This window comes from Schistocerca nitens, chromosome 1 (genome assembly GCF_023898315.1).
Source record: "Schistocerca nitens isolate TAMUIC-IGC-003100 chromosome 1, iqSchNite1.1, whole genome shotgun sequence".
Classification (NCBI taxonomy): domain Eukaryota; kingdom Metazoa; phylum Arthropoda; class Insecta; order Orthoptera; family Acrididae; genus Schistocerca; species Schistocerca nitens.
In genome coordinates, this window is record NC_064614.1 from 53121754 (window position 1) to 53137500 (window position 15747).

The 15747-nt window shown below is 42.9% G+C and overlaps 1 protein-coding gene across 1 annotated transcript in view; it reads right to left on the minus strand.

The window, feature by feature from the left end:
- The window catches only part of LOC126217633 (lachesin-like), a gene marked incomplete at its 5' end in the record, with an annotated part of 728482 nt that overhangs the window by 188476 nt on the left and 524259 nt on the right, over window positions 1–15747 (minus strand). The window contains one exon of the mRNA XM_049942194.1: window positions 4163–4370. Coding sequence (XP_049798151.1) covers window positions 4163–4370 — 208 coding nt within the window. The remainder of the gene's footprint in view (window positions 1–4162; window positions 4371–15747) is intronic.

The following is a 15747-nucleotide window of genomic DNA, read 5'->3' on the forward strand; positions in this document are numbered from 1 at the left end:
TCACCAAGCAACGCCGGTCAACTGCTGTTTGTGTATGAGAAATAGGTTGGAAACTTTCCTCATGTCAGCACGTTGTATGTATCGCCACCGGCGCCAACCTTGTGTGAATGCTCTGAAAAGCTAATAATTTGCGTCTCACAGCATCTCCATCCTGTCGGTTAAATTTCGCGTCTGTAGTACGTCATCGTCGTGCTGTTGAAATTTTAATGGCCAGTTACGTAGTATGTGTTATGCAATCAAAAGATACGGCTATTTATGTCACATATTTCTATACTCGCAAACTCACTCATCAATACCTATAGCGTACTGTCCGTTGGACTATAATCATGAAAGTTGGCGAGAGGGAAGTTTTCATTGCACAGCCATAGGAAAAAAGACGAAAATTGTTAGTTTGTAATTTCATCACGCACAGACACACACTCACACACAGAAAATTGTCATTTTTTTACTATGGTGGTTCGCAAGTTCATGGGGGTTTTTGTTTTGCAGTTTGGTATTCCGGTTGCTATAGATTTATGTATCGATTTAATCTTTTTTTTATTCCTAGTTCACTGTTGCTATCTGAGTTTTCATATTGTCATTTTGACATTTGGAAATAGTGAGTGGAGTTGTGGACGTGCTAGGTGGAGAACTCGGAACGTTTCCGGCATGTTCTTGTGTTTGAGTTCAGTAGAGGGCTGACAACAGCGAAGTCAGCCAGAAACATTTGCGTCGTGTCTGGGAATAACGCCACTTGACCGAGCACTACAAGAAAACGGTTTTCCCTTTTTAGGGGGTCTCGTAAGTGACTCTCCAAGTTCAGGAAGACATTCGGGCTTGAAGATGGAGTCAACGCATTAATCCACAATGATTCACGTCAGTATACGAGAGAGCTGGCAAGTGTGATGAACTGTGATCACTCCACCATTCTGTGACATTTTCAAGTAATGGAGAAGGTTCAAAAATCAGGTGTATGGTTACCGCATGCTTTAAGCCAAAATTTAAAAAATCAGCGGACGGCTCAAGAATAACTTTGACAATTCCTATCCTGTAACGTCGCTGACGACGGCAAATGGCGTCTTTATGCTATCTTGAGGAAAAGAAGTGAATGGCTGAGCACAGACAAAGCAGCGACTCCCCGTACAAAGACTTGAGCGGACGTACAAAATACTGTATAAAGTTATGCATCTGTGGAACAAAGACAGTGTGGTCTACTACGAATTCCTACCCTAACGTGTAACCATCACTGGTGACATTTATTGTCAACAACTGAGACGTGTTGAGTACACAGTCCAAGAACACGAATAGGATGGCTTCGTGAAGTGATGCTACGTCACGATAACGACCGCACGCATTCTGCAAGACCGATCAAGAACATTATACAGGAGTTGCGTTGGGAGGTCGTACCGGGCCTACATTATTTAACTCATCCTTCGATCTCAAATTTCCACGATTTCCGATGTCTATCAAACAACGTTTGACGAACCTCCTTTCCGAATGAAAATGCCTCCCGAACATTGTTTTATGAGTTCTTCGCCTCAAAACCACGTAATTTCTAGAGTCGCGGAATCGAAAGTTACACCAGCTATGGCACACTATTGGCAATAATGAAGGAGAATATTGATGACCAAAGTCACCGCTATGTGTATCTGTTGTGTTTATTAAACTCATGTGAAAAAACTACGAACTGATGGATCAACACAATATAAGACTATCTGTCTGTCTGTCTTCTTCCATCTGCTAAGCCCCCTTTTCTCAGGAACGGGTACACATAGATAGATAAACAGATATCCAGTGATCACAGGCCCTGCAGACCACGAGCTGCTTCCACAAACTGCCTCCATTCCTTCTTGTTCTGTGCCCGGTCCTACCAGGTGTCTTCAGTTCCCAGGGCTGCTAGGTCCTTTGCCACGTCGTTCATCCAACGCTGCCTTGGTAGACATATCAGGTTGAAATTTTTGTCACATACTGAAGTCTATAGTCCTCTGGTACGTAAAAATGTTAAGCTTGCAAGTCAATGCAATCAAAAGATTTGATCATTTATGTCACATAATTTGATACTCGCAAACGCACACAATAAATTCTGTAGGGCACTTCCCTTTGACGTAGAATCATGTAAACCGGCTGGAAGAAAGGTTTCACAGTAAAAGGAAAGAAACAAATCATAAATTTGTTGATTTATAATCATCATGAATTTGTTAATTTGTAGTCATATCAAACGCAAAAAAATTGTATTGCCTTATTTCCGACTTCAAACTTGAAATTAAAATATTCTCGAAATATCTAGCAATCCACGTGTCAAGGTAGATAGCAGGCAAAAATCGTCGAGATCCTCAATTTCCGGAATGGATGTCGGTCCTATGTACATACACTACTGGCCATTAAAATTGCTACACAACGAAGATGACGTGCTACAGACGCGAAATTAAACCGACAGGAAGAAGATGCTATGATACGCAAATGACTAGCTTTTCAGAGCATTCACACAAGGTTGGCGCCGGTGGCGACACCTACAACGTGCTGACATGAGGAAAGTTTCCAATCGATTTCTCATACACAAACAGCAGTTGACCAACGTTGCGTCTGAAACGTTGTTGCGATGCCTCGTGTAAGGAGGAGAGATGCGTACCATCAAGTTTCCGACTTTGATAAAGGTCGGATTGCAGCCTATCGCGATTGCGGTTTATCGTATCGCCACATTGCTGCTCGCATTGGTTGAGATCCAATGACTTTTAGCAGAATATGAAATCGATGGGTTCAGGAGGGTAATACGGAACGCTGTGCTGGATCCCAACGGCCTCGTATCACTAGCAGTCTAGATGACAGGCATCTTATCCGCATGGCTATAACGGATCGTGCAGCAACGTCTCGATCCCTGAGTGAACAGAGAGGGACATTTGCAAGACAACAACCATATGCATGAACAGTTCGACGACGTTTGCAGCAGCATGGACTATCAGCTCGGAGACCATGGATGCGGTTACCCTTGACGCTGCATCACAGACAGGAGCGCCTGCGATGGTTTACTCAATGACGAACCTGAGTGCACGAATAGCAAAACGTCATTTTTCGGATGAATCTAGGTTCTGTTTACAGCATCATGATGGTCGCATCCGTGTTTGGCGACATCGCGGTGAACGCACATTGGAAGCGTGTATTCGTGATCACCATACTAGCGTATCACCAGGCGTGATGGCATGGGGTGCCATTGGTTACACGTCTCGGCCACCTCTTGTTCTTATTGACGGCACTTTGAACAGTGGACGTTACATTTCAGATGTGTTACGACCCTTGGCTCTACCCTTCATTCGATTCCTGAGAAACCGTATATTTCAGCTAGATAATGCACGTGCCCATGTTGCAAGTCCTGTACGGGCCTTTCTGGATACAGAAAATGTTCGACTGCTGCCCTGTCCAGCACATTCTCCAGATCTCACCGATTGAAAACGTCTCGTCAATGGTGACTGAGCAACTGGCTCGTCACAATACTCCAGTCACTACTCTTGATGAACTGTGGTATCATGTTGAAGCTGCATAGTGAGCTGTACCTGTACACGCCATCCAAGCTCTGTTTGACTCAATGCGCAGGCGTATCAAGGCCGTTAATATGGCCAGAGGTGGTTGTTCTGGGTACTGATTTCTCAGGATCTATGCACCCAAATTGCGTGAAAATGTAATCACGTGTCGGTTCTAGTACAATATATTTGTCCAATGAATACCCTTTTATCATCTGCATTTCTTCATGGTGTAGCAATTTTAATGGCCAGTAGTGTAATAAGTGTTTACGGAACCTTCATTTTACGATTACTTCTCGATTCTGGCCAATTTTTATTCGTCATGAGGAAGCTTTTATTGGATGAATTATTATATCTCAAGATGGCAATAAGATGCCGAAGCCGGTGATGTGAGTATTGTCGTAATAAGGTAATTTTGAAGTAATAATTTATTATATTATCATTGCTACGTGTAACCTATTATCCGTGTTGCTTTATGTAATGTGAGACTGCCATACACTGTTATCTGTGGTATGCGCAACGGACAAACCGTGATGCACTGTGTAAAGTGAGTCTCTCCTACATAGTTGGTTTGTGCTCGATACACATACTTCGTCTCACGCACCGATGCCGCGTTTGCCCAATAGAGTCGAAGCGCAGTGCGTCCCAGACGAATTATGCAGACTCACCCACGACCTGTAGATAGCCGGTCTGGCTGATCATGGGGTTGGTGTTGACTTGGCACATGTAGAAGCCGCGGTCGTCCCGCTGAACGTCGCTGACGTGCAGCAACCACGTCTTCTGGTTGTCGTGCGACACGCTGAAGCGAGGCACGCGCGCGATCACGTGCCGGTGGATCGTCAGGATCATCTGCCGGTCGATGTGGATCCACGCCACCTGCAACAACCAGTCAACACGAACCTCACAACTGTGTTGTTTATGCTGTCAAGTGGCACATTGCCGGCCGAAGTGGCCGTGCGGTTAAAGGCGCTGCAGTCTGGAACCGCAAGACCGCTACGGTCGCAGGTTCGAATCCTGCCTCGGGTATGGATGTTTGTGATGTCCTTAGGTTAGTTAGGTTTAACTAGTTCTAAGTTCTAGGGGACTAATGACCTCAGCAGTTGAGTCCCATAGTGCTCAGAGCCATTTGAACCATTAAGTGGCACATTTTAATTACGTCTTCTTTCATTTTTACACTACTTGACAAAAAACTTCCTAAGACACTTGAACAGCCTCCATGCCAACATAAAATTTACCATGGAAGTAGAAAAGGACAAAAAACTGCCATTTATAGATGTGCTGGTCACAAGCAATGGGACATAGCGTGTATCGAAAAACAGCACACGAGCCGATACCTGCGAGCAGGACGAATATGTGAGTCACAGTACCTCAGACGCGAAATGCGACACCTGGAAAGTGTTCTGAGGAGCAATGGGTACTCCACAAGTTATAGTAGAAGTGTAGCAGAGGCAAACACTCAGCGAAGTAAGAAATCAGAAAAAGAAATGTCGGGTACGGCCTTTGTGCCATACATTCCCAGAGTGACGTACAGAATCGGCCGTATATTGCGCAAACGTGGCGTAAAGACGATTTTGAAACCGACAAGGAAGATCAAAGAGTGTCTTAGATCGGCAAAGGAGAAAAGGGACCCACTTGCAATGTAGGGAATATTCCGTATATCATTATCACGCACATGCGGAAAAGTTTATGTCGGAATGACAGGATGATCCATTAACACCAGGATCAAAGAGCATAAGCGAGATTGCAGGTTGGAGCAGTTGGAGAAATCGGCCGTGGCAGAGCATGCACCGAGTGAGACCGATCACGTAATAAAATTCGCCGACAAGGAAGTTCTGGCTGTAGAGAAGCAGTATCACATGTGCTTGTTCAAAGAAGCTGTAGAAATACAAAAACACGCGAACAGCTTCAACAAGAAAGAGGAGAGCCTTAAGATAAACGGATCCTGGCTTCCCGTACTGCAGCGAACGATCGTCGCAGGTAGCAAGAGGAGAACCGCACCGGAAATGACCGCGGAGAAGCCCTCGGACGTTGGTGCGATAGGTACATACAGTCTGCGGCCGTGAGCTCGGCTCCAGTTCATCACCGGCAGTGGAGGGTGAAGCTTTGACAATGCCAGCCACTCGTCCTGGTGAAACGTTAGTAAAATCATTACATGAACGTCGGCCGAAGAACCCGGGACAGAAGCCAATAGGCAGTTTGTCAAAAAACTGAAGCAGTGAGGAGGAAACGAAACGAAATTTCTTGGGTTGAAAGGTATGTGATGTTATTTCAGAGGTTAAAAAATGGATCCAAATTTACAAAGAACCTTGCAGAATGAACTCCTTTATTATCATGATGCTGCATCATCTGTAGCCTGGGTGCCTGCACTGATTCCGTTCGGAAGGGCTTCATAAAGATGTTGCATCGTTTCCTGGGGCAAGCTGACGTATAAATAGAAAAACTCGTCTTTAATATCTTGGATACTGACACTAGGACGGAGTTGACGTTCTAGCTGGTCCTATCAGGGACGTTTCTGGGGAATCTTACTGGCGACGAGACTAACTCAACATCTTTATGGAAATCTACATCTACATCCATAATCCGCAAGCCACCTGAAGGTGTGTGCCGGAGGGTTCCTTGAGTACGTCCATCGGTTCTCCCTTCTATTCTAACCTCGTATTTATCGTGGGAAGAAGGATTGTCAGTATGCCTCTGTGTGGGCTCTAATCTCTCTGATTTTATCCTCATCGTCTCTTCGCGAAATATACGTAGGAGGGAGCAATATACTGCTTGACTACTCGGTGAAGGTATGTTCTCGAAACTTCAAGAAAAGCCCGTAGCGAGCTACTGAGCGTCTCTCTTGCAGAGTCTTCCACTGTAGTTTATCTATCGTCTCCTTAACGCTTTCGCGATAACTAAATGCTCCTGTAAGGAGGCGCGCTAATCTCCGTTGGATCTTCTCTATCTCTTCTATCAACCCTATCTAGCACGGATCCCACACCGGTGAGCAGTACTCAAGCAGTGGGCGAACAAGTGTACTGTAAACTACTTCCTTTGTTTTCGGACTAAATTTCCTTAGGATTCTTCCAATGAATCTCAGTCTGGCATCTGCTTTACCGACGATTAATTATATATGGTCATTTCATTTTAAATCACTCCTAATGCCTACTCCCAGATAATTTATGGAATTAACTGCTTCCAGTTGCTGACCTGCTATATTCTATCTAAATGATAAAGGATCTTTCTTTCTATGTATTCGCAGCCCATTACCATTCTCTACATTGAGATTCAATTGCCATTCTCTGCACCATGCGTCAATCCCTTGCAGATCCTCCTGCGTTTCAGTACAATTTTCCATTGTTACAACCTCTCGATATACTACAGCATCATCCGCAAAAAGCCTCAGTGAACTTACGATGATATCCACAAGGTCATTTATATATATTGTGAACAGCAACGGTCCTACGACACTACCCTGCGGCACACCTGAAATCACTCTTACTTCGGTTACGAGACCTAGGCCGTTCAGTATAAATACGTTCAGTCGTCTAAATTTGCAGATGTTATTTTATTTGAGTCACCAGTTTCAGCGCTATATTACGCCATCTTCAGGTCCCCTGACCGACGTATAGTAAGAATCGCACCTGTGGACCAGTCGAAATCCGAGCAAGCATTCAGTGACTGATTTCGGCAAGTGATGATCCAAGGGACTGCTGCGTCAAAAATCTACGGATACCAGTCGCTGAATGCTGCCCCCAATTTTCACTGTACCAGGAGGTGGGATTCTTCTAGACATCGTTCAGGGGGCCTGAAGATGGCGTAATGTAACGCTGAAACTAGTCGCTCTCATAAAATAACAGCTGGAAATTTAGACGGCTGAAGGTGTTTTGATTTGACATTTTATATCTCAACATGGCGTGATCTGACAGTTCATAGAGACATGTTCCATGAGTGAACAGGCACTGTCCTGTTCAAAAGTGTCACTGCGATACTTTGACATGAGATATAACAGAGGAGAATCGTGATGTCCATGATATACCTCCGTGCCACCAGATTCCCCTTAATCACTGCCAGCCATGACCTGAGGTCATACCAGTTGTTTCCCCACACTATGGCGCCAGGAGATACACCACTGAGCCTCTCCAAAACACAAGAAGAACGGTACCTCTCTCCGTTTCGACATAATGGGCGACGGTGGTGATCCGAGATAATGCAGTAAAGCGATTCATTGGTGAACACAAAGCGACAACTTTCGTCACCGGCCGGGGTGGCCGAGTGGTTCTAGGGGCTTCAGTCTGGAACCGCGCGACCGCTACGGTCGCAGGTTCGAATCCTACCTCGGCCATGGATGTGTGTGATGTCCTTAGGTTAGTTAGGTTTAATTAGTTCTAAGTTCTAGGGGACTGATGACCTTGGAAGTTAAGTCCCATAGACCTCAGAGCCATTTGAACCAACTTTCGTCAGCAGACCAGTACCAAGTCACAGAACTGCTAAAAATGTAGCCGTTGGTGTTAATGGCAGCCTACAAATGGGACATAGTTCCTTGTATGGCTGGTACTACTCAGAAATAAAAGGTGTGGGTGACATAGAATATTGCAGAGGACCCATTACTTCTTCTGTGTTGGCAAGCGCAGATATGAAGGTCTTATGGCGTGCTTTGTTCATAATAAGGTGATCTTCCCTGCTGGTAGTCATATGTGGTCAACCTGAACCTTGGAATTGGTACGCCAGTCTTCATGTTCCCTTGCAGTCCTGTAATGGGCCACTGTCAAATTAGAATGCCCCAGAAATCTGAATATTGCACAATTCGACCAGATGGCGAAATGCGGAACCACGCTAAAGCTCATTCCCAATTCTGTTCATTCCCAATTCTGTGAGGTGATGATAACACTATCTCACACGAGTGTGTTGCATCTGCGCGTCTCTCATAATGTTTGCTAAACATCACGCTCTCTTCACGGCTCTTATCTACAATACCAGGCCTGATAACATCACTATACGTGAACATTGTGATGGTCTTTCAACCTGTGACAGAGGCTTGCAGCTCTAATCATTTGCATATGCGCCTATGGTGTGTAAGTGTACAAAGTTAGATTACCATCCGACCATGTCTTTTGGGTGCTTCACATTTTTGTCTGAAAATGTATATCTCTCATGTTACCGCAATGAGTGTGGCGGACGGAAAGTACTCGACTTGAAGGCCTACCAGCTGTCTTACTAATCCGTTAAAACGTTCACTCGGTAACACAATCCTACTTGCAGATTGCCTACCTAATGGCTTGCAGGGGAAACAAAAATTAAATATCCAGTACTTCGTGTAACTATCCAGCGAATTTAAAATTTATAATGCTGTCATAATCTATTCATCAAGAGGTATTCACTTACTTTAAAGATTTAACATAAGACAAGTATTACAGTTGGAAACTGTGTATACGAGTACATCTTGAGGCCATATAACTCCTAGTTCGCAAATTACCCGAACTATATTCATCCTCTGTTTGAGAATGAGAAAACTTACCGACTTAAAACAAGCTCTACAGATAATTCCAAACCTTTTCTTAACTTCTCCCGTTGACATCCCTACAAAAAAATTCAAGCAAAAAAAATTTCAGCATCCGTCATGGATTTTAATTTATTATTTCATTACTACTAAATCTATTTTCAAGAGTGTAGACATATGCCACCGAATTTAGCCTCAAAGTTATAGCGTTGTACGACACGTTTTTCAGGAGATATGACGTAATTCATGATTCACTGCACGTATGGTGCGCCGAAAGAACCCTGATGAATGGTGAACAGAATAATTCAATACTAAAACACACACACACACACAATTTAGCAAACAGTCTTAGGTTATTTCTTTTTGTTATTTTTTTCTTAAATCTTATGGGACTTAACTGCTATGGTCATCAGTCCCGAAGCTTACACACTACTTAACCTAAATCATCCTAAGGACAAACACACACACCCATGCCCGAGGGAGGAGTCGAACCTCCGCCGGGACCAGCTGCACAGTCCATGACTGCAGCGCCCTAGACCGCTCGACTAATCCCACGCGGCTCTTAGGTTATTGTCTACAGCAAAGTGTCGTTTCTGGGCAACAGCAAATAAACGCTAGACTATCAGGACATTGTTTCCACTTCCTGTACTGAATGACAGTTGTATTTAAACGTGTATAAATACAAGGTAATGCTTACAAAATTGAGAACGGATCTAACAGTATCTGATTCAAAATTAGTGCCTGTGAAATTATTTGATTAACAGTAGGTAATGCTACAAAGTGAAGTGAAATGGAATGAATACCTAAATCAATAACAGAGAAGGTGAATGGAAGACATAAGGGGGTGTACGAAGACATTCAGACCCGTGTAGGTCTCCAAGTCATGTAACAATAACATCGAAACTTTCATTAAAAATATTTTCTTGTATTGTTCAGTTGTAATTCGTTGTGGCCTAAGTGCCAAGTATGACCGTCGCATCAGGAGAGGCTATTTTTTCCGTAGAAGCTTACACTGCTGACAATCTACGCCGTATGCACTGGCTTTGTGTAGCCAATAGGGATCGTGGGAGAGAGGTTATGTGTTGACTGATGGCTGCCACAGAAGAGAGTGTAGTTGCAAACCATTTATAAGGGTGAATCGCGGTTAGTCGATACACATATGTACTTTATTAGTGCCGTTATGACTTTATCAATACGTTTACCACACTGTTCTAAAAATAATTTTATTGTTCCACAGCCACAATGTGTGCTTCCATAGAACTTTCGTTTCACGTTAAAGGACCTGACACTCCACTGTGTTATCCTTCTTAGTATTTCATAGGTTCGGCTATACTTATTTTGCACTACATGTTTAATGAAGGCTAACACGAGATTCTCTTGTTTCTTGTGGGAATTTCCCACCTTAGTTAGGTCTTGCCTCTATGGCAAGGGTTAACTTTACCAACATTTAATGTGCACATGAGATTATGTAAAGAAAGTTTCTTACAAGGATGACTTAGTAATTGTACTTGTGTTATACGAGTGTTGCAGACTACTGTCTGTTCCTAGTCTTAGCGCTCACTGCTGTGCACAGTGAGGATCACAACGGCTTTCTTTCTCTTCCACCAGCAACAGTAATGTAAGGCCCCGAAACACGAAGGCTGCAATAACTTTTCTAAGCTAATCTGGCAAATGCTATGACTTGTCGGCCTTACGGAAGTGGGAGGGATGCAGTGGGCGCCCGGTCAATCTATAATGGTTACCTCGAATTACTCATTAAAATTATTTTGTTGTATTGTTCACTATTATTCGATGTAGCCTATGTGTCAAGTAAGAACATAGCCTCTCAGCAGAGACTGTTTGTTTCCTTGAAATTTGTAATGCTGACAATCTATTCCCTACGCACTCGCTATGTGTAACCAATAGGGACAGCGGTGGAAGAATTCAAGTATTGAATGCTGGCCGCATATGAGGATTCACCGACACCCAATAATATAGAACTTTTTTCCTTTCTGACTTCATAGGGAACCTGTATCCGAAGTGGCAATGTCGTATTTCCAATGTGATCACCTCTTGACCAGCCGAGATTGGCTGCCGGCCTAGCGTTTCATCGCTAACGATCCCAACAGTGTGACCCGTACAATAAAAGGAAGTTGCTTCTGGTCAATGAGCAACTAACTCTCCAAGTTAGACGCTGCCTAAAGATGCTCACTACTTTACTACCCTGACCAGCTACATCTCCATCGCTCCATGCTCCATGAATGAGACAGGGCGTAATTTCTATATTTATCATTTCATTTGCTTGGATGCATCACCTGTTGTTGTTGTTGTGGTCTTCAGTCCTGAGACTGGTTTGATGCAGCTCTCCATGCTACCTTACTGCAACCTACATCCTTCTGTATCTGCTTAGTATATTCATCTCTTGGTCTCCCTCTACGATTTTTACCCTCCATGCTGACCTCCAAAGCTAAATTTGTGATCCCTTGATGACTCTGAACATGTCCTGCTAACCGGTCCCTTCTTTTTGTCAAGCTATGCCACAAATTCCTCTTCTCCCCAATTGTATTTAATACTTCATCATTAGTTATGTGATCTACCCATCTAATCTGCAGCATTCTTCTGTAGCACCACATTTCGAAAGCTTCTATTCTCTTCTTGTCCAAACTATTTATCGTCCATGTTTCACTTCCATACATGGCTACACTCCATACAAATACATTCAGAAACGACTTCCTTACACTTAAATCTATACTCGATGTTAACAAATTTCTCTTCTTCAGAAACGCTTTCCTTGCCATTGCCAAATGGCTTTGAGCACTATGGGACTTAACTGCTGAGGTCATTAGTCATCTAGAACTTAGAACTACTTAAACCTAACTAACCTAAAGACATCACACACATACATGCCCGAGGCAGGATTCGAACCTGCGACCGTCACGGTCGCGCGGCTCCAGACTTTAGTGCCTAGAACCGCTCGACCACTCCTGCCATTGCCAGTCTACATTTTATATACTCTCTACTTTGACCATCATGTTATTTTGCTCCCCAAGTAGCAAAACTCCTTTACTACTTTAAGTGTCTCATTTCCTAATCTAATTCCCTCAGCATCACCCGACTTAATTCGACTACATTCCATTATCCTCGTTTTGCTTTTGTTGATGTTCATCTTATATCCTCCTTTCAAGACACTGTCGATTCCGTTCAACTGCTCTTCCAAGTCCTTTGCTGACTCTGATAGAATTACAATGTCATCAGCGAACCTCAAAGTTTTTATTTCTTCTCCATGGATTTTAATACCTACTCCAAATTTTTCTTTTGTTTCCTTTACTGCTCGCTCAATATACAGATTGAATAACATCGGGGAGAGGCTACAACCCTATCTCACTCCCTTCCCAACCACTGCTTCCCTTTCATGTCCCTCAACTCTTATAACTGCCATCTGGTTTCTGTACAAATTGTAAATAGCCTTCCGCTCCCTGTATTTTACCCCTGCCACCTTTAGAATTTGAAAGAGAATATTCCAGTCAACATTGTCAAAAGCTTTCTCTAAGTCTACAAATGCTAGAAACGTGTATTTGTCTTTCCTTAATCTTTCTTCTAAGATAAGTCGTAAGGTCAGTATTAACCGCGAGACCGCTACGGTCGCAGGTTCGAATCCTGCCTCGGGCATGGATGTTTGTGATGTCCTTAGGTTAGTTAGGTTTAACTAGTTCTAAGTTCTAGGGGACTAATGACCTCAGCAGTTGAGTCCCATAGTGCTCAGAGCCATTTGAACCAAAGGGTCAGTATTGCCTCACGTGTTCCAATATTTCTACGGAATCCAAACTGATCTGCCCCGAGGTCGGCTTCTACCAGTTTTTCCGTTCTTCTGTAAAGAATTCGTGTTAGTATTTTGCAGCTGTGACTTATTAAACTGATAGTTCGGTAATTTTCACATCTGTCAACGCCTGCTTTCTTTGGGATTGTAATTATTATATTCTTCTTGAAGTCTGAGGGTATTTCGTCTGTCTCATACATCTTGCTCACCAGATGGTAGAGTTTTGTCAGGACTGGCTCTCCCAAGGCCATCAGTAGTTCTAATGGAATGTTGTCTACTCCCGGGGCCTTGTTTCGACTCAGGTCTTTCAGTGCTCTGTCAAATTCCTCACGCAGTATCGTATCTCCCATTTCATCTTCATCTACATCCTCTTCCATTTCCATAATATTGTCCTCAAGTACATCGCCCTTGTATAGACACTCTATACACTCCATCCACCTTTCTGCTTTTCCTTCTTTGCTTAGAACTGGGTTTCTATCTGAGCCCTTGATATTCATACAAGTGGTTCTCTTTTCTCCAAAGGTCTCTTTAATTTTCCTGTAGGCAGTATCTATCTTACCCCTAGTGAGATAAGCCTCTACATCCGTACATTTGTCCTCTAGCCATTCCTGCTTAGCGATTTTGCACTTCCTGTCGATCTCATTTTTGAGACGTTTGTATTCCTTTTTGCCTGCTTCATTTACTGCATTTTTATATTTTCTCCTTTCATCAATTAAATTCAATATTTCTTCTGTTACCCAAGGATTCCTACTAGCCCTCGTCTTTTTACCTACTTGATCCTCTGCTGCGTTCACTACTTCATCCCTCAGAGCTACCCATTCTTCTTCTACTGTACTTCTTTTCCCCATTCCTGTCAATTGTGTCCTTATGCTCTCCCTGAAACTCTGTACAACCTCTGGTTCTTTCAGTTTATCCAGGTCCCATCTCCTTAAATTCCCACCTTTTTGCAGTTTCTTCAGTTTTAACCAACAGTTCATAACCAATAGATTGTGGTCAGAGTCCACATCTGCCCCTGGAAATGTCTTACAATTTAAAACCTGGTTCCTAAATCTCTGTCTTACCATTATATAATCTATCTGATACCTTTTAGTATCTCCAGGATTTTTCCATGTATACAACCTTCTTTCATGCATCACCTAGTATTCAAAATTATATTTACAATTTAAGCAAAATTAATTCGAATTAATGATTTTTAAAGGATTTTACAGTATTAAACTTTCACACACAAAAAACGTGGATAGCTAAAACATCCACAGATCTAATAAAGAAATAATAAATATTAAGAGTTAGGGTAGGAAGAAAGAAGGAAAAGAACAAAAAAAGAAAGAAAGAGGAAAACTCGCTTTTTACATTCCAGCGTTGGTGTGGTGGGAGCCTAAGATAAAATACACTGAGTTTTATCCTTCCCAACAGCAGATAACACTACCCACTCGTTGCTCCAGTTTGGCCTTTGACACAACCTGTTCATAGTTTCTATTTGCCGTCTGATATTTCATCGTATACAGCTACATGGGACATTGGTAGAACAGAGAATGGTAGACATGGATACAAAATACCGTGTGTCATGCTCTCTGAAGTGGTTTACAAGGTAAACGTGTAGGTGTGTATGCAGGCTGCAAGTTTACCTCCGAACAATCTAGAATTTCTCTAATTTTACATGTCCATCACAGTTGTAGTCGTAGTTAACTATCTAGCTAATGGGAAATAAATTCGAGAAAAAATAATACGGCATAGACTCATCTTGAATAATTTCTCCTCCGAAATTTATCTTATCCTTCAGTTAATCCCCTTTGGTGACAAACAATGATCACGAAACAGGGAAAAACATCCACTTGGATGAATACTTTTCACTAAAAACCACTACATTGAACCTGGGTCTAACATCTGTGTTTCCAACACCTAAATAAATGGTTCTGGTATCTCTATATATACTCCGGAAGCCAAGGAGCCAGGGTACTGTGCATGAAGGAGGGTACTTCCTACCAGTTTTATTCCAGTCACTTATTGAGCGAGAGAAAAGTGACTTACTCCATGTACCACGGTGGCACAAGATCTGACGCAAAGACAACTTCGAATACAGGGTATCTAAATTTACTCAACAGGGTTTCGCGTGAAGTACATCATCGTTTTTCCAAGAAATGTCATTTAAGTTCCTTGAGCGTTCCCTGTTACACTTCCATATGGGCTACACTGACCGTTTACGAGTCTAGCAGCGCTTATCAGTTCTTGGTCAGTGTCTTCGTCATGCTGAGTTGAAATGTACCCCAGCAGTGGACCAACAGAACTGGTCGCAGTACCGTCGATTTACTTTCGAGATGCACTGTGCTTCCCAGAACGCTTTCAGCAAATCTAGATATTCCCTAATACTCATTTTGCGTGATCGTCTCACTTCATATAGCGTTTTAGTATCACCTCAAAAAATGCGGCGTGCACAAGATGTTCACCAACAGCCTCACAATCCCATACTGTGCATTTCTTTTGTTTTCTATAGGCATTATCTTGCATTTATCTACATTTAAAGCAAGTTTCCTTTCATTACACCAAGTTGAAATTTTGTCCAAGTCTTTATGCGCCCCACGTTAAGTAGCTGGCTGCATTCCATTAGACCTTTGATTTCAAATATTTGCAGGTGATTATGGAACATGGCTCCTGTCTAAAATAAATAAGAAAAACCACGGGAAACAAAAATCAACATGACCCCAAGTGTACCTGAATCTCGATCTTCCCCGGATTGAAGTCCAGTGTCTAATCCCTGCAGGGTGATAGGGACTGTATTACAGTGCCACATAATTCGCGTAGCACTGTGGGTGAATGTCGCAGAAACATCTAAATGTTTTCCCCCTCAAAATTTCAACAGTGTTACACAATCGCGTAGACACATAGAAGGTAGGCAATATCCGGCAAATGAATAACGAATGGTGTACGAATTCGGTTCCTTTGGCAGAAGTGGACGGTCCAATAGCAAATTAAGGCTTCAG